Below are 19,955 nucleotides of genomic sequence, written 5' to 3'. Positions count from 1 at the left end.
ATAGTATAGGAGTGCAAGTAACTGCGACCTATGGTCGCAACCACAGTTAGCTGCTGTGTTGCCATAACCAGTAAGACTCCCTAATCGGGAGATAAGCGACCGTTGGTCGCTTATCTCCACAAATAGGCAAAAAAAAATGTCTTTCCAAAATCGTCCTAATGGTGGCGCTAGATGGGACAGATGCGTTGTGATTACATGACTGTAGAGATACTGTGCGATTTGCGTGATTTTAGGGCAAAAATTGTAGGAGCAGTGTCCAAAAATGTGTTTAAAAAAATCGGCCTGAAGGTGGCGCTAAATGGGACAGATCCATGTTGATGAGATGAGTGTAGACGTACTGTGTACCGATTTGCGTGATTTTAAGGCAAAATCTGTAGGAGCAGTGTCCAAAAATGTGTTTGAAAAAATCGGCCTGATGGTGGCGCTATATGGGACAGATCCATGTTGATGACATGAGTGTAGACATACTGTGTAGCGATTTGCGTGATTTTAGGGCAAAAATTGTAGGAGCAGTGTCCAAAAATGTGTTTTAAAAAATCGGCCTGAAGGTGGCGCTATATGGGACAGATCCATGTTGATGAGATGAGTGTAGACATACTGTGTAGCGATTTGCGTGATTTTAGGGCAAAAATCGTAGGAGCAGTGTCCAAAAATGTGTTTTAAAAAATCGGCCTGAAGGTGGCGCTATATGGGACAGATCCAAGTTGATGACATGAGTGTAGACATACTGTGTACCGATTTGCGTGATTTTAGGGCAAAAATTGTAGGAGCAGTGTCCAAGAATGTGTTTTGCAAGAATCGGCCTCATGGTGGCGCTAGAAGAGGGCCATGTGAGAAGTGAGGGGTGGGGTCTCCGCGCCGCCGAAGCGGACAAATAGGTACCGGCCCCGGCTCTCCCGGTCGCTCCTAGCCCGAGTTACGGCATTTTATGTGCGCTGCAGTGGAGGGGGTCCTCCACTGGGGGCGCCACCACTTTTGCATCCGTTCTGGAGCACCAGGTGTCGGTGGTCCCTGGGAATTCCCCGTGTGCAGCCCCGTTGGGGTGGTCATTTAGTCTTTTTTGCACATTTGGTCATTTTTTACACCTGGGGGTCCCCCAGGGACCTGGGGGTCCCCCTGGAGCTCTGGGGGTCCTTGGAGGTTGTATTTTGGCAGGCAAGGAGTTTGTGTGGAAATTTTGGCATGGATCGGGCCAACGGTGGCGGAGATATGAGTAGGGGGAAAGTGTGACGTGTGACGAGTGACGTGACGGAGGGACAGACTGACTGACTGACTGACGGACTGACGGCCTGTGGAGGTTTGGATAGTATAGAAGTAACTGCGACCTACGGTCGCAATCAATGGAATCTGAAAATATGGCTTGGATTTATGCTGGATCTTTATGTTCTGGTGCCATCATGTTGGCTTTTCTTTTTTTCTCATTGTGACGCACGTATGACAGGGCTGACCAGGTGAATTTATTGTTAAGCGCATTTAAATGAGGGAACTGAGAAGTGAGTCGTTGATCTGGAAAAGCTTGCTTATCCTTAATATAGCCACCACCTGTAGTTTCCGTCTGTTTGTGAACAAAACGTTACTTTATTTCCTTGTTTTGGCTAGCATATTGTATTTCACTGAACACGTTTCATAACTTGTACTGCTGCTTACTGAGATTAATTACTGAAATGAAAGCGTTTAATTGTTTATTTTCTTTTTTTCCCCACACACATTTTAATAACAACAAAAATAGCAGATCTACAAGCTTGCGACACGTTAGCTTGTAGATCGGGCTATTTTAGCTATGAATAGGCTACAAGTTGAGATTGCCTTGCGTTGAGATTTTGACTTGCCCATTGGTGTGCCTTGGGCACACAAACAATTGAAAAACCAATGCTCTAGTCCAGAATACATCAAGACAGTAAAAGACAACTTAAAGGTTCTACACCATGCATTTAAAAAATAATTTATCTAACATTGTTTGTGTCCCAAAAACGTTTTTCAAAAGGTTGAGGCTAAATTACCACTCCTGAATACAGAGTCCCTGTCATTTCTGCCTGGCTTTCAGAGCATTTTCAGCTGCAGTACCTCCTTGTCCTGAGTGGGAGGACTGCGCTATTGAGCCAGTTTTGGCCCCACACTCCTCCCCACCTCCTGCTCAGCACAGCAGTAACCTCGCCCACCAGGCTTTCTCGCTCGGGAGAAAGCCTGGTCTTCGTTTACTAAACGGGCCGTTTGATCCGGTCGGGAGCGGAAGATCTCCTACGTTTTTCTGTAGTCCAAAACGGACTACACTTTGGCCGGAAACAACGACCGGAAACAGTTTCAACCCAGTTAGCGCATGCGCAAGTCGTTAGCCATGTAGTTAGCGCATGCGCAAGTACGGGTTAAAACTGTTTCCGGTCGTTGTTTCCGGCCAAAGTGTAGTCCGTTTTGGACTACAGAAAAACGTAGGAGATCTTCCGCTCCCGACCGGATCAAAAGCCCGAAATTGGAAGCCAGCCCAGGCTAGCACAGCAGTAGCAGTACTAGGTCCCGATAAGACAGCCTGTTCTGAGACCTGCTTGCCCAACACCACACTTGCCCAACACCACACCACACCACTCCACACCACCCACTTGTGCCAGGTTTTCAACTACAAGGACCTGGGTAGAGTGGTGTGAAAGTGGTACTAAATGTGGTACTAAAAAGTATCCAATCTAGAGTAGGTCTGAGCTAGGCCAAGCAGGGCCAAACACTTCATAATGACTGATCACTCACTGACTTTTCATTTAGACCACCAGGATATAGTTGTAATACATGATAATAGATTCTATTGTGTTATAACCACTATTATAATCTATTATAGTGTATTATAATTATCATAGTAATACATTAATACTTTATAGTGTGTTATAATCACAGTTATAATACATTATAGTGCCTTATAATTTAGGATAGTTGTAATACAAATATATATTGTATTATAATCACAGTTAAAAGGGTCAATTTGTTTCTTACCAATAGGGGTACTTTTGTGTACTGGAAAAGGTAGATATTTTTATGTGGTGCGGTGTGGTGTGGTGCTAAAGCTGAAGTCGAAAAGGGGCTTAAAACGTGCTGGTGGGACACCCAAAAAATACATGAAAATTGGAAAAATTAAAATTCATGATTTCCTTTAACATAACCTCTGTTTTCTGTTTTTTTCCCAGGAGGTGCAGAGGCAGGCGTCTCTTTTCTCCCTCTACTCTGAGCTCTGCAGCATCATACCCTCCCTGACCGTCACCCTCCTGCTGGTGGCATACAGTGACCAGCGAGGACGCAAGATCACCATAGTCCTGCCCCTGATCGGCTCGCTGATCTACACCCTGTCCTTCCTGGCGCTGTCCTACTTCGAGCTCAACGTCTACCTGCTGCTTGGCGCCTCCCTGCTCAGCTCGCTGTTTGGCGGCCTGGGGACATTCCTCGGCGGATGCTTCGCCTATGTCGCCGATCTGTGCGAGGACGGGCAGAGGAGGACACTGCGAATGGCTGGGGTGGACATGGTGATCGGTTTGGTGTCCGGGGTGGCCTCATTGTCCTCAGGCTACTTCCTGAGGGCCGCAGGCTTCAACTGGCCTTTCTTCACCGGCGCCGTTTTACAGTGTCTCTGCCTCCTGTACGCCGTGTTCATCCTGGAGGAGACTGTCAAAAAGCCCCTGGAAGACGATGCCACCATCACCATCAACGGGCGACCTCGCCGGCCTGGCCTGAAGCAGATGCTTTATGGGATCTACCATCTGTACGCAGGGGCCACGTGCAGGCGAAACATCCTCATAGTCCTCATTCTCCTCATCTTCTTCACCTTCTCTTTCGCCTATGTGGGTGGACTCTCCATGATCACGTTGTACGAGCTCAAGGCGCCACTGTGCTGGAGCGAGATTCTGATTGGCTACGGCTCGGCCCTGTCGACCTCGGTGTTCCTGGTGAGCTTTCTGGGCGTGTCAGTGTTCATGTACTGCGGCGTGCCCCAGCTGCTCATTGTCTTCATAGGGATCCTCTCCGTCATGTCAGGGATGATCCTCTTGGCTTTCGCCAACACCACCACGCTGATGTTCCTGGGTAAGATTCAATAAATGGATGCTTTACAACATTCTCTAAATTGTTATACATGTACAACAAAACCTACCATAATAACCAATCAACGACATTGTTATACTTTTATCCATATTGTTTAGAATAGATTGTACAATAACATTTTGCTACCTTTATGTTTAACTCTGAAATAAATGTTGTATTTAATTCTAAAATAATTCCAAGTTGATAACTTATTCTAAGACTCTTCCAAGAGTAATATGCTGTAAAATAACATCCGCTCTTGTCTGTTCCTGTCCACAGTGAGAGTACCAATGCTCTTGGCTATCATGCCATTCCCTGTCCTACGCGGCATGATGTCAAAGCTCGTCGCAAAGACAGAGCAAGGTAAATGATCTACATATAATGGAGAAAAACACCAGCTCCAGTCCAGCTTGTTGTACTGTAATCCTCTCTAGTCTGTGTTTTGTGATACCTGTGCAGTATGTCACTGACTGTACTCATGTATTGTGTGTTCTTCTCCCCTTCCTGTGTTGTTGTACAGGAGCTCTGTTTGCCTGTGTTGCCTTCGTCGATAGCCTCAGCAGCAATATAGCATATACTGTTTTCACTACCATCTATGCTGCCACTGTGGCGTGGTACCCTGGTTTCAGCTTTCTACTGGCTGCAGGACTCTGCTCCATTCCCATTGTACTGGTGGGGTAAGTTCAACATGTTAACACATGCTTATGGTCCAAAGACAATTGGCCAAAATATAATTAAGTGAATTTGCGGTTTCATCTTAACTTCATTCATACATGTATTTACCAAAGTGCTGCATCTCACATATTCCCTGTTGTTTGTCAATATTGGACTGATTCTGGTCTAACCTTTTGATAGGACTGTGAGGTTCATATTATGATTTGCTTGGGTTGTAGTGTAAATATGTCCATGACCCACCAGCTGTAACAAATACGTAATGATCCCTTACTGTGTACTTGCCATACTAAAGCATTTCCCTCATTATTTGCCTGGTGGTCATAAAACACTAAGGTCTAAGATATCTCTGAACAGAGAACACCCCTATATCTGGCATCCTGTAACTTTTGTTATGTTAGTCAAAGTGCTGAGTCAGGGGCCACATTGCGTGACACTTGAAACTGTCTGAGTGGCTTAAACAAAACACAGTCACGTGGGATGTGCAATGCACTCTCAGCTTCATGGTGGGTAGTTTTTGGCATAACCCTTGCTTAGCCGATTCTCTTTTTGACTGACAATTCACACTCTGCCACTGTGGGCCAATGCAAGTATTAGCCTTAAGTCCTTCGAAGCAATACAGTCAATTTGCAGACTATACTTTAGAATTAAGCAATAGCACAGTGCTATTACTCTTTAGATCAGCACAGCTGTGATTTGGTCATAGGCATAAGGCCACAGGTGTTTGTGGAATATTATAGTTTGCAGATCATCACATGATATTACATTAAGTTACCGTGAAACATTCCAGTGCCGTTATGCTGTGTATCAGCTTTCATGGAATGCCTTTTGTCCAATCAAATTCCTCAGACCTGAAATGATAAAGTTCCTTTTTTATAAGAGGGTTAGTAGAGGAACACATTTTTTGTGTTTCAGGGTGGCGTGGCACTATTTTTACAATTATTATACATTGTAGTAGCATACCTTTTCCCAGCCAAAGTGGGTCAACACAATTAGATTGAGTGGCTCAGCCTGTTAGGACACACATACAGTAAGACACATGACATACTGTAACACAAATCCGGCCTTGTGACATCTGATGCAGATCTCTACCTGGGACCGGATCAGTTTCAGTATTGTATCATGGGTGCGTACAAATAAACATTACGCTGAGCAAAAATCCACACAAAGATCGGGATTGTATGAAGAGGAAACTGGACGTGAGAAGTTGTGCACCAGGGAGAATGAATACTGGTAGCAGAGTTGTGCAGTGGCGTCAGTTCAGAAAATGTTAAGGTATGGCAACATGACCGATGTCTTGCACGTGCGCGAAGGCGCGCGTGCAAGACATCAGTCATGTTGCCATACCTTAGCAACAGGCATGATACAGTACATTTATTTTAAGAAGTACATTCAATTTTCCCCTGTTTCTACGGTTTCTTGGGCTGGATATGGCAGCCTGGAACGGTTGTTCAAGTGCAGCTAAACTTGGCATGTTAGTAAACGTGCCACAATTAACAATAATGCATTGCACCTGTGCAGCTGACCTGGGAATATACCATTTTGTCAAGTGACTATTTTGTTAAATTTTTTGTAGTTATTTTACTGTAATTTAACAACACAATAACCAGAACAGATAGACAAAGAGACATTCATGGATTTATATTTAAAAGTAACTTTTATTTCCCCCCCTGGACCCATGGTATGGCAGCTGCATACCCCTGCCATACCCAATTGACACCCCTGGTTGTGAGGATAGATCATACAGGAACAATTACAAATGTTATCTTTGTGGGCTGGCCTTACACTTAGTGTAATAGTCTGTGAGTCCATTTCATTTCAGAGCAACATTCACACGTTTTAAATTGCTGTATTCTGTTCAAGATCAAATAACAGTTAGCTACTTTATTGTCCATTGTATTGACACATCACGGTCTCCCTGGACATTGATACCAGTCGTGTGCTGGTCCAGTGGAGAGTGCACTACAGCGGTTCTCAAAGTGGGGACCTTAAGGGGGGTTCCATTGCAAAATTAGTTAATATGTTATCAAAATCGGTTACCGGTAAATCATTTAACCATTAAGACCGGGAGTCTTACTGGTATAATATACTATTACTATAGTACTGTGTATATAACCAGCCAGCTCAGTGGCCTTGTGGTTAGAGTGTCCGCCCTGAGACTGGGAGGTCGGGGGTTCAATTCCCCGGCCGGGTCATACCAAAGACTATAAAAATGGGACCCAATGCCTCCCTGCTTGGCACTCAGCATCAAGGGTTGGATTGGGGGGTTGATCACCACCAAGGGGGGTCCAGGGACCACAGATGAAAATTAGCCTACGGCTGGCTAACTCTGGCTCATTTACATTGAAGTGAAAACTGACATGTCCATTAATGAGCACGGTCCCTGTCAAATAAAACAAACTTTCAACTTTATATAGCAACAGTAGATTTTCTGAAAACTTGTGTTTTTATAATCGGTCTCAGGTCTAAATGGGTTAACCTAATATTTTATTCGGCCATTCAAAAATAGCAGATATACAGACTGTGGACTCGCACAATTTTCAAACGCTTCCCTCATACAGTCTGTGCAACGGAAGCACTTAACCTCCCGCTTCCCTTCTCTTCAGCACTGTGAAAGAAGAGATCATGGCCTTGCTTCCTCTTTTGGATATATTTGGAAATATATATTAGTTATTTTTCTATTTTGATATCACTATGCATTTGCTTTCAGGGTTGTGTGTGTACTGGGAATAGACCATTCCAAAGAGGGAAAGGAGGATTACGAGACAATCATCTCAGAAGATGAGGACCAGGCTGAAGACCAGAATGACAACGCTCCAGTATGCTGAGGAACAAAAAGGGAGAACTGGATTCTCTTTTTCTTTTAGCTCTTTGTTTTTTACTTTCAACTGATCCAAGCACTTTTATATATGAACTGAAGCTCAACAGGACTCAATCTTGTTTTCTATAAATCCTTACAGATAGTACTGAATAATTCCATCAGCACCGACTGACTCATGTTGCAAGTTACGCATCGTTATACAGGGTCCACGTTTTAGCAGTTACATACTGGTACCGAACCCAGGGTCCACGTTTTAGCAGTTACAAATCAGGAGCCACAGGCAGTCAAAGATTTAGTTTAAGTCTTTGGATATTGATCTGACCTCAGAGTTATTAACTTTAAAAAACATGTGTGTGTGTGTGTGTGTGTGTGTGTGTGTGTGTGTGTGTGTGTGTGTGTGCGTGCGTGCGTGCGTGCGTGCGTGCGTGCGTGCGTGCGTGCGTGCGTGCGTGCGTGTTAGGTTTTAAAAAAAAATGTTTTGTTTGCTTTTTACAGTGTGCCATATGCCCTCAAAATGTTTGTTTAAACATTCTGTGAATCCATTCACATATTAAAGTTGGACTTTGTCACGATGGATGTTTTTCCACTGTTTGAGGTATACAACAGTACATACTGTATATCTCTGAACAGACCTCCAAAGCGACAGATCTCTAAAATATACATTACAGCCAAACCTGATTTGTGCACACTCACCTTCAGAGGTTGTTTTTGTAACGTTTAATCGTATTCCTTTAACTGGATATACAAAACAGAAGATTTATGTGTGTTTCATCCATTAATAATCTACTTAGTACTTACCACTGATCTGGTGTCAAGTTGTATGTGATCCTTCTCATAGGATATTGGTACATGTTTAAACAGGAAAGGGGAATTAATAAGAGTGATTAGGGGCTTTTAAAAGACACACATTTGTGCAACTTTTAAAATAACTTCAAAAAAGATAGACAACCTGAGTGCTCACTTAAGTGTCCAAACAAGACAGTATAACCCAAACAAGAGGGAGCCTAAAACTGGAAGAAAATAACTATTGGCATTATGTTCTAAACAAGTTCCCCTGTCAGGCACAGGTGTTCCACATCTCTTAATCAGGTTGTCTGTCTCTGGGAGCCCCATATCCTGTCAGGAAGACCCACTAAGTTTTAGGGAGCTAGGAATGGGGTCAGGCAGACAAAAGACAGTAACAGAAACACCTGTAACTAGTTTATTCACAGACACGCACCTCTTGTAGTTTCCACTGTAGTAGTAGTAGTAGTAAATAATAATAGTAAAGCCATCATGTCATAATTTGACATTCCACAGACAAATATGTACAGTATGGCAAATTACTGGCTTGACTGTGCCAAGCCTCTGGGACATGGTCCCTGTGACCTCACTATTTCCTCTTAAAAGAAACTCAAAAGACTTGATCACTTATCTTTATAAAAATACATGACATGACCTATTTTCAAATAGCGTATTTAAATAGTATATTTGACTGAATATGGTTCATGTTTGATCAAAGTAATCAACACAGAAAGTGTGCTGCTCTGGTCGCAGGTCTCCACCAGGCTATGTTTGCCGACCCAGGTCGGAAGTCAGTCATAGCCAGTTGGAATGGAAGATGAAACGTGACAGGTGGTACATCTTGATCACATGACTCCAGAGATAATGTGTAATGATTTGTGTGAGGTTTGGACAAAATCAGTAGGAATAGTTGCATAAAGTTAGAAGAAAATGCTAAATCACAGACACACACACACACATACACACACACACACACACACACACACACACACACACTACACACACGTGGATGGACAGGGGCCAAACATAATCTCCGGCTTGGTGGAGATTTACAAAAAATAAACAAAATTACACTACACCACAACCACACAACAGATTAAAAGTAAGGATGGAAAAAAGCTGAACAGACCAATGTAGCTGATGTTAATTTCATATTGGCCACTAGGGGTCAGTCCTGGTCTAGGGTTTTACTTATGATAAGGCAACATAGAGTGAACATGAATGTAAATAGCCTATTGGTTTGGACTGTCTCTCTTTATGAATAAAAACCAAAACTTGGTGCCATTATTCGATATGTGCCTTTATTCGCAGTGAAAAATAGACCTCAGTCCAAATGAAAATGGTGTTGATTTATCACAGCATAATATTCATGTTCTGTGTAGATACTCATGACACAGACATCAGTTTGAAAAGAATATATTTTTGGTTGAATGAAAAAGATCTTGTGGATCTTGGGTAACAGTGGCTCCATTTGTATCTCAGATTCAGCTCCAATGTTTATCTCAGACCTCATCAGAACAGTCATCTATGAAGCCAGACATCTGTGACATAGGCTTATGACTCCAAATTTAGGCAGGATTTGAGCCAGATCCAAGTCCCTTTGACTTGTAATGTTTTTAAGTATAAAATGGTTTGTGCTGTGTGCTCAAGAAATGTGACATTAATTGGTCCAGCGTTTTGTGAAATTAACTCTGGACAGACAGATAGACCTTCGCAGCAGTGGGAAAAGTATTGCATTTTTAAGTAAAATACTGCAATGTATAAATACTCTGTTACAAGTAAAAGTCAGGAATTAAAAAATGTCAAAAGTTAAGTAAAAGTACACAAGGATTTGGTATTTAAATGTACTTTAAAGGGATAATTCACCCAAAAAAATGCTTTTTTCTCGCATTTCTGAGCCAATAATTTGATGACCAGCAGTGGTTCCATATGGAGACACAAAGGAGACTCTTTGTGTCTCCATAGGGAACCACTGCTGGTCATTATGCAGAATGTCCCATTTCACAAGTTTTCAAATGTATAATAATCTTTTGAAAATAGGCGACGCATTGTGAGCTTGTAGCTCGGCCATTTTCGAATGGAAATGTATATACTGTAGGGCTGAAGTGTTTACTGTATGTTTTGTGATAACTAGTAAGACGCCCTAAGGGCGAGAAGAGACCTCGCCCGAAAGGGCGCACATGGGTGCGTGCACGCATCCGCCTGAGTGACAGCAGCAGACTGCTGGGCGAGCACTGGCGCTTTGGCATGGGATCTACTTTAACCAAAAACATGGTTGGTTGTTTAAGTTGGACAAAATGTGGCCATATTTTCCCAAATATGGAGATGACTGACGTCTGACATCATATGTCTGACGTCATAGACCACACGTGACTAACACAATATGTCCATATATGGGCATTCCCAATTTGGGATAATATTAATGACATCAGAGATCTCCATATGTGGGCATAAAAGGGACAAGGACGTGTCGTGATGACATCAGGGACGTGATGTCATCAAGACATCAGATCATGCCTCAGCGTGACATGAGGCATCACATGTGACACACACACGCAAGCACAGGATCTGCAGGTTTTCATAGTGAATGCGACCTACGGTCGCAATAATCAAAATCTACAAAGTAAGTTTTCAAATAATTATAGTGGAATAAAAGTACAATATTTGCTTTTGAGATGTAGGCCTAGGCTAGTGTAGTAGAAGTGAAAGTACTCAAATACTCCAGTAAAGTAAAAATACATCAAAATTGACTTGAGGAAATGTACTTAGTTACTTTACACCACTGTTTGCTGTAAAAATGCTCCTGTGTAAGGACCTCAAAACATAGGGTCATGCTCTGCCATGTTGTTGCAGACATTGTGATATGATATCTAATGGTCATATGACTACCACAGTTCTGTCTGCTCTCCACATAATGTCATGGTCCCAACACTGTAAAATCGTTCCATTTAGAGGCAGATTTTAGACTGATGAGCCATCTTCATAACTTCATGCATCCATTCATGTCCACTGACTGCTGCCAATGCACTGTTCTACTGTGTAAGAACTGAATGACTGCTGATATTCTAGTCCAGTGGTTTTCAACCAGTGGTCCGGTGACCACCAGCAGTCCTTGAGGGGTTTCCAGGTGGTCCCCAGCTAAATCATGGCGAGTTGGTAACCAAATGGACCCTTATAGGCCTAGATCTTTGACTTTAACTCTTGAGAGTGTAAAATCCAACTAAATGGACCCTACGGTTCCATTTGCTTTCATTTTACACTCTTAAGAGTTAAATTATTGTCTGTGTAACCCAGTTGGGTATTTATAAGTGTGGGTTTCAGTATTGATGTTTAAAAAGTGTATACTCACCTTTTTATTTTTTTGTAATGTTTTATTTTCCCCTTTGTGTGTGTGTGTGTGTGTGTGCGTGCGTGCGTGCGTGCGTGCGTGCGTGCGTGCGTGCGTGCGTGCGTGCGTGCGTGCGTGTATGCATGCAGGTGTGAGATAGGACACAGGTAGCCTCGCAACAGCCAGACGAGTCTGGGAGTTCTCCATAGACAACGCATTACGCGATGACGTAGTTACTCACTTTGACTGACAGGTCCAGTCAGTAGTCATCAGCGCATCAAAACATCGTCGGGAGAACATCAAATACGTCTTTCCCAGACAGAAATTCCAAAGGTGCAAACTGTTGTTCGTTTTTAAGTTATGAGATGCCGTTGATTTCAGATAAAACTTCGCTTAATGCAGCTTTTATTTGCGATTTGTGAACTCGCGTCGGACATGGGGTCCGCCATCTTTGTTTTCAAAATGCGAGAGCTGTAGCAGCCGCTCGACCAATCAGGATCGGTGTGAGGCGGGTTTGCTCGAAATGCAGCCTTTTGATTGGAAATTAGCCAATAGCTATGCCCCTCCCAAAAAGCTTTTGTCCTATGCTAGCTTAGAATAACTTCCTGCTTGCCAAGGTTTGCCTTGGCAACAGCCTTGGCAAGCTGCCGGTTGCTAAGCTAGCATTGGACAAAAGCTTTTAGGGGAGGGGCATAGCTACTGGCTAATTGAGAACCAAAGTCTAATAAAGAGACTCGATGGGAGGGACACCAGACCGAGAAAGGAAGCACATTGGTGATGACGTAGCTCGGGATGGCTTGTGAGGCTAGGACACAGGTGCGGGCCGGGGCATTGAGTGATTGAAGGGAGAGAGGGGTGGGACAGAGCAGAGGCAGTGTGAAGGAGAGAAATGTTTGATGTGAAGAAATTAATGTAACACATGTTATTTTATGAACAGTATTTACCAGACTGGTGAAAAGCAGTCTGTAGTAGAGTAAGTTGCGAGTGTTGGACTGGTGAATTTGCAGTGAATTCGATGAGGAATTACTACAACGTTTCCAGCAGCACTGACTGTTTGTGTAGCCTGTTTCGCTAACTCAGTCAAAGTGTTAGCTACTAAACCTTCCTGAAGAGGACGTCGCCTGCAGCAAGACAGCTAGTTGAGCTACCGGCAACACTCAAACCTTCCTCTGGCAACGTGGGACCTGCCCCTCATTGCTAACAGACTCTCTGCTACCCAAAAGTCCCATGTGCACGGACCACTGGTACGGTAGACCACCCGTGCACCAAAGACACTCACACAACGCCCTCATGTCACCTCCTGGACTGTAAGTGCTGCCCATAAGTCATATTAGGTTAAAGGGGCTACATCTGCATTAGGCTACTTAATTTAAAAGAAGTCTACACATTTAGATTGTGTAGAAGAATTGTTATTTAATCAACGTTTGCCTGTTATCTTTCCTACAAGACTACATCTTATCAAATGGTGGTCCGTGGCTCAAATGCCCAATAATGGACCTTGATATGAAAAGGGTTGAGAACCACTGTTCTAGTCAAAATACAGCCTAAATTTGGTTTGGAACGGTCCCTTTCACCTTTAATTTAATTGCCATCTTTCATCATTGTCCTAGAGGGAGGTTTGTTTTCGTATGTACACATATACAGTAGGTATGTCACCATATTATTCTTGGAACCACCCTGTCTGGGGAGAGAGATTTGAGATCTGGGCAAAGTACAGTAGTGTACACATGCACTGTGTTATTGTGTGCTTTCGTCCGTACGTCTTTATACTCTCTCACATGCACGTTCGTTCACATGCGTGGGTGCGTGCATGTCGTATGGATGATGAATGCATGGCAGCCATGTTGCCATGTTCACACAAGTCCTGGCGGAGCTCCAATCAGATTGCGAGGCCGGTTAGTTAGCGCAGAGGCCATGGGATATCTGTGTGAAAGACGGGCCTACATGTGACCAGACCACTGTGCATCACTGCAGAAGATGGATGAGATGGGATGAGAGAGGATCCACTGTGAACCCATGTAACACAATTCCCTTGCACATGGGCGGATCTGCATCCAGTGAACACGATACAGACTGCAGATTACAGATGATCACACAGCATGGATTACCAGCAGTGGTTCTCAATTCTCTTCTGGTGGAACTGGAGTAGTACTGGTGGGGTTTTAGTCTACACATATAATCAGGGATGGATTTAGATTTAAGATAACATATCAATGCTATGAACTACAACTGTTAGTACTCACCCCAGGAACATACCCCCTGGTTTATTTTCCCCTGGGTACTGGTGTTGCTTTGGACTGGCTGTAGGCCTATACTGTAGTTCCATACATAGATTGAACCAAAAGCTGCATTCGAGGATGTGGTTGGTTCCATAAAATCATGTACAAAGGAGCTCAGCGGGACATAGTAGGCCTACACCCAGTGAATGCGACCAGGGCCATCATGCTGCTACGGGACTCACATGTTGACGTCTTATTTGAACGAACCTTATTCCTGATAGAGAGAGAAAACCAGAACGGTGCAATTCTGGGAAATTACAAGTGTGGTTGCACTGACGAGAATCGCGAGGAATGATGAAATCCATTGGGAACTGAATTCCGTCTTAACATTGATATTATATATTATATATTATATTGTGATGTCATGTGAAGCATGACAACAGTGTGTGAAGCATGACCAAAAGCGTAACTTTGCTGTTGTGCAGCCATACAACCCGGATAACATCACTCAAAAGGTTTTCAAAACATACTAGGTTCACTTTGCTGGCAAAGAAATCTCAGACTGAATACAATAGTGTGTTGCCTAATAGCAACCACACTAACTAGACATACTACAGCAGAGGTCATGCCTGCGTGGATGGTCTTGATGCATAGAAACCCAGATAACGTCTGATCATTGCTAGCGTGTAATTATTCGATTTCCACCCTCAGCTGGGAAGAATCGTGACTGCGAGATAATTGTAAGGTGACGCCAATATGGAGTTAGGATTGAACCTATAGTGCCGGAGGTTACACGGATGATAATTTGTTGCAGGACTCTCTTGGCAACGAACATGGGGTTTCTGGTTTAAAAAAAAGAAAAGAAAATGCCATGAGAGTGGGGTGTGGTGAGCAGTGATGATAAAGGTTGTTATACACTCAGACAGTTGCCAGAGGCAACAGGCTATGGGGGAGATTGAAATGGTGGTGGGATTCTGTGTGTGTTAAGGGGGGCTCGAGGTTGCTGAGGATAAAAGGGAAGTCTGCGCAAGCAGGGTTCAGCATGGCGACAAGAGATTGGGGGTCTTTAGTTTCTTTGGTTACTAAAGAGGCTGAGTCAGCACAGCGATCCTCCTCCCTGCACCACATCACATCGGCCGTACCCCCTCCTCTGATGTCGGTCCAAAGGAGCTGTAACAATTCCGTCTTTATCTCATCCCATCTGCTCCGTAGGTCTGGGTAATTCTCTATAATCTATATAAACCCATTTGAGGTGGCTTTTGCGTGATTCTGTGCTGAGTTCAAGTAAAAGAAACACCCACGGCAAACATGATTTGGTTACACGAAAGCGGTTTAATTAGATCTGGGCTCTCATGCCGGAGGCTCTCTGTATACGTTTGAGTTTTATTTTTACATTTTAATTTGCAGTTTTCCCTGTAAACAAGGCTGATGACACAGGGCTGTCCTGGTCAAGAGGGTTATAAACAAATGCCTACGCTGACCCCGAATCACAGATCATCAAATGCAAGAGGATTATGGCCTAGACCGTGAGAGCTTTACACCGTGGCTAAGTTTGCCGTGCCACACCTTGGCCTGTGACTGTTTACCATTTTGTGGGTTTGTAATGTGTGTTTGTGTACCGTATTGTGTACATTTCTGCTTTGGCAATGTGAACGTATGTTTTCTCATGCCAATAAAGCCCTTTGAATTGTGTGTGTGTGTGTGTGTGTGTGTGTGTGTGTGTGTGTGTGTGTGTGTGTGTGTGTGTGTGTGTGTGTGTGTGTGTGTGTGTGTGTGTGGGTGGGTGGGTGGGTGCGTGTGAGTGTAAGTGTGAGTGTGTGAGATTGTGTGAATGCTTAAAACAGATCTGAAATCCGTCAAACGTACATGTTCCCTTCACCATAACCTTTCAGAGCTATATACTGTATAACTCAAATAAGTGTGCAGTGTTGGGGAAGTTACTTTGAAAGCATTACTTGTACAGTTACAAGTAACTCACCATGGCAGTAACTTGATCAAGTTACATAGAAAAAGTAACTTTTTTCAGCGTTAAATTGAGAATGCACATTTGGTGTACATGAAACAAAATATAATATCCTACAAAAAAAGTCACATGCCAGCAGAAATATGCCTTTCAACTGAGTTTTACGTTTTATTTCAAAAAGGTTGACATTTTCTTTAGTAAACATCTGTGTTCCTAAAATAAAGTTAAAAAAATAAGAAAATTAAGATCTGTTGAGGACATTTGATCGTGAATCTTAACAAAACTTAAATGTAAAATTATAACTTCGCTTGTAACTTCTTGTAACTTGTAACTTGAGACAAAAATGACCCAAAAAGTATCTCAATTACTTGACGAGTTACAGAAATATGAATGTAACTCAGTTACCAGCAAGTTACAGCAAAATGTAACTTAGTTACGTAACTCAGTTACATGTAACTTTAACTTCCCCAACACTGTAAGTGTGTGTGTGTGTGTGTGTGTGTGTGTGTGTGTGTGTGTGTGTGTGTGTGTGTGTGTGTGTGTGTGTGTGCGTGCGTGCGTGCGTGCGTGCGTGCACGCGTGCACGCGCGTGTGTGCGTCGTGTGTATGCATGGCTTGTTTGACGAGGAAGACATTCTATTGGCTGCTCTCCTCTCATCTCAGCCATCAGCTGGAAGTCATTCCTGTCTTTATTTTCTTCTTCCTCTTCCAAAGGTCAGATTGCTGTGTTGGGTTTTCCCTCACTGGCAGACACACCATGGACTGTGAACAGTGTGTATTCTATTGCGTGTGTGTGTGTGTGTGTGTGTGTGTGTGTGTGTGTGTGTGTGTGTGTGTGTGTGTGTGTGTGTGTGTGTGTGTGTGTGTGACTGTGTGTGTGTGTGTGTGTGTGTGTGTGTGTGTGTGTGTGTGTGTGTGTGTGTGTGTGTGTACGTGTGTGTGTGTACATGTGCATGTGTGTGTTTCTGGTCTGTTTTGCTGAGGTTCTGATGGATGGCCGACCCGTGTTGCATTTGTATGTTTGTTTGCATGCGTGCATGTGTGCGTGCCTGTGTCCGTCCGTCCGTGCGTGCGTGCGCGCGTGTGTATGTGAGAGAGATAGAGAGAGAGAGAGAGAGAGAGAGAGAGAGAGACCATGTTTAACTGACAGATTGTCAGTGGGCCAGTGCTCAATCCCTGACCCATAATTACTGCCATTTTCCAGAGCGCTGTTTCTATGAAGGGTTATAATCACTTGACGTAGAGACTGCTACCGAACAAAACACACGCTCCTCCACAAGCAACTCTGCTCCGCTTCAGAAGAGGTGTTCAACTTTCCCCCAATTACTTTCTATACACGCCACCCCTTCTTTACTTGAATTGTGACTTGTTTGTTTTGCTTAATACTTCTCCTAATATCACTTTCTCAGTCCAATCATTTCATTCTCTGACCCCCAGGATACCTTGCGTCTGGCTCCATACATAGTCAAATCTTCAGTGTTTATACAGCCCTTTGAACACAATCCCAGTTATATTAACACCCAGGATGTACACACGGACCAGGCCACGGGAGAATTCCCACTCTTTCACGGCATACTTGCTAAACTACCGTCCGCTGGCTCCATCCCAACTGGAATTGTTCGGAGAGAAAATATCTCTTTCTATTCTGCCATCAGAAGTAAAAAGTAATAATAAAGAAAAGGAATGCAACCAGTGTGGTGGTAACCGGCCCACTGAGAGATACTGGGGTCTCACGTTACAACATTGTGGTTCCACTATATTCTTTATTTGGATCCCCATAAGCTTCCACAAAGTGGCCGCTAGTCTTCCTGGGGTCCACACAAATGTACTACATGTACAGTACCAACATTAAAGGCTGTTTTATTTAGAGCTCATCAACAGTACCTTACATACGTCCCTTACTCCTGTAGGCCATCAACAAGGCTTTGCCAAGCATCCCGATCCTGAGCCAAGCTCTCCAGGTGTCCCCAGGTGTGGCCAATCCTCTTGACATTTGCCTCCAAGTCTAGGTTTCACATGTTTCGAGTTCCTCTTTATTTACCCTATAGATAAAGGTCTGCACAGGTCCTGAAGAATAATTGGTTTGTCTGTGAAACTTCCATAGTCCTGTCATCCTTTGCACGTATTAGTTGGTGATGTCAGTGCTTTAAACGGCAAACACATGGATGAGGAGAACGCTGTAACAAAAGTAGCCTGTTCTGTATGACGCCAAGTTCGAGGCTCAAGTTCAAGAGCTCAGTTTGGCTGGCCATGTTGCAGGCAGAACTGAGAGAAGAGAGGGAGAGTACACAACAAAGTGAACAGAATAGAAGACTGTGCATGCATATGTGTGTGCGTGCGTGCGTGACGTGCGTGCGTGCGTGACGTGCGTGCGTGCGTGCATTTGTGCATGCATGCGTTACGTTACTGTAACTCCCTTGTTCCATGCGGGACGGTGAAGTGTGGTTCAAATTATTAATAATTGCAGTGTAATTATGGTGAACAACTGGCCTCACATGACTCGTGCCATTGACACACACTTCACTGACGCTTTCTATCTGCCAGGGCCTTTAGATTGGAGGAAAGCTAGCTGGTCTTACGGTACCAGTCCTGACCGACACATCACTATTGCACACCACATTGCTTGTTCACGATGCTGCCCACTGTATAGGTCAACTCATATACCTCTTCCAGCGCTTCACATCCTATAACATGATGGATTTGTGCTGGCAGTGTTGACCTTCAGGACCTTGCTCTTGCCTCGGTGGAAGTCGAGTTGTCTGCGTGCGATGGTGCTAGTCTTTTTCTGGGCGTGGGAGAGAAGGGCCAGGTCATCTGCAAAGTTGAGGTTATCCGCAATCTTCACTATCTGCCATTTTGTTCCTCTGCTGTGGATCACTTCAGGACGATTCCCAGCAGGAAAGGAAATGGTGACAATAAGCATCCCTTCCTCACTCCTGTTAGTACTTGGAAGACGTTGGTGAGACCTGTGTCAAAAGTGTGTGGACCGACAAACATAATGGTGTTTTTAAAATATTTTCACCTTATTTGACAAACCTTTGTCTTAAATAAAACTGCTTTAAGAGATTGGTCTTGATGGGACACACACAATATACTACATACAACATACTAAATCTGGGCTTCTACTTCTACAGTGACGTGTACTACAGCATCACATCTCCCTCAGCACATTACTTAGGAGAATTGAGAGGCTTTTAATCAACTGTTTCAAATATTGATTCTTAGCTACTGTTATGGACCCATGCCTCAACCACAGACTCTCCTCTCCTCTCCTCTCCTCTCCTCTCCTCTCCTCTCCTCTCCTCAGAAATGTATTTTGGACCCTTGAATACAATTTTCACAAAATATATTTGCTGCCATTTGGTATAATTGTTCAATATAATAATATACTTTATCATATTTAGCCTGATTGATTGATTGATTGATTGATTGATTGATTTAAATCGATATGTTTTTAACTTTAAGTATTGTATAGGCCTATTTGTATGTAGGGGATCGTGAGATGGTAACAAACAACCCTCCACCTCTGTGGGACTGGGAGGAAGAGAAAGGTCAGTGTGTCAATCAACACCCTGGTTCTGCTGTGAGCACTCCATGGGCAAGTAGCAGTGCTCCGCCATGCAGTATATGACAGCAGAGACAGCACAATATACCTTTCTGCCTCGTCTTTGGGCATCCCAAGTTGTCGAAGCCCTCTAACAACCAGTTCGTGGGTATGTCCTAGGCTGGATCTCCAGATGAAACCAAGTTCTTACACTGCTGCTAGGTGTTAAAGCACACTTTGTAGTTGTTCTCATGGGCCTAAAACTGGAAGTCCACCCATTGCTATTCCGACAGCGGACGGACATAACGCTAGAAGGCCGCCGGGTCTATTAATTGCCTCTCTTCCTGGTAGCTGTTCACGGGAGGGGCCATCAGGTGGTGTCGGCTGTTGGTAGATTATGTGAATAGTGCCTTAATGTAGGCCTACTGTATGCAAGCTACATAGTCCACAGAAGAAGAATGCATCCACTGACCCTACTACATTGATGATGGTAGTTACAACGGAGACACACGCACGCACGTGCACGCACGCATGCACACACACACACACACACACACATCTAGGAATTGTAC

General features: G+C 43.7%; 1 protein-coding gene across 2 annotated transcripts in view; it reads left to right on the top strand.

Moving 5' to 3' along the window:
• LOC308304253 (lysosomal proton-coupled steroid conjugate and bile acid symporter SLC46A3) overlaps window positions 1-19,955 on the top strand; it is a 52,899-nt gene that overhangs the window by 3,756 nt on the left and 29,188 nt on the right. Inside the window, exons 3-6 of one of the 2 annotated variants that reach the window (XR_013963049.1) lie at window positions 3,168-4,056; window positions 4,333-4,416; window positions 4,574-4,730; window positions 7,436-7,895. Coding sequence is in view for 1 of the 2 variants with exons in the window: in XM_080748819.1 (XP_080604945.1) it covers window positions 3,168-4,056; window positions 4,333-4,416; window positions 4,574-4,730; window positions 7,436-7,553 (1,248 nt within the window). In the remaining variant the exon portion in view is untranslated. Of the gene's footprint in view, window positions 1-3,167; window positions 4,057-4,332; window positions 4,417-4,573; window positions 4,731-7,435; window positions 9,068-19,955 lie in introns of those variants that run through there. The other variant, XM_080748819.1, reaches the window with a different exon arrangement.

The sequence above is a fragment of the Nannobrachium achirus genome (genome assembly GCF_963921795.1).
Source record: "Nannobrachium achirus genome assembly, chromosome: 19".
In the NCBI taxonomy this organism is placed as follows: Eukaryota; Metazoa; Chordata; class Actinopteri; order Myctophiformes; family Myctophidae; genus Nannobrachium; species Nannobrachium achirus.
This window is presented reverse-complemented; position numbering and strand designations above follow the sequence as displayed.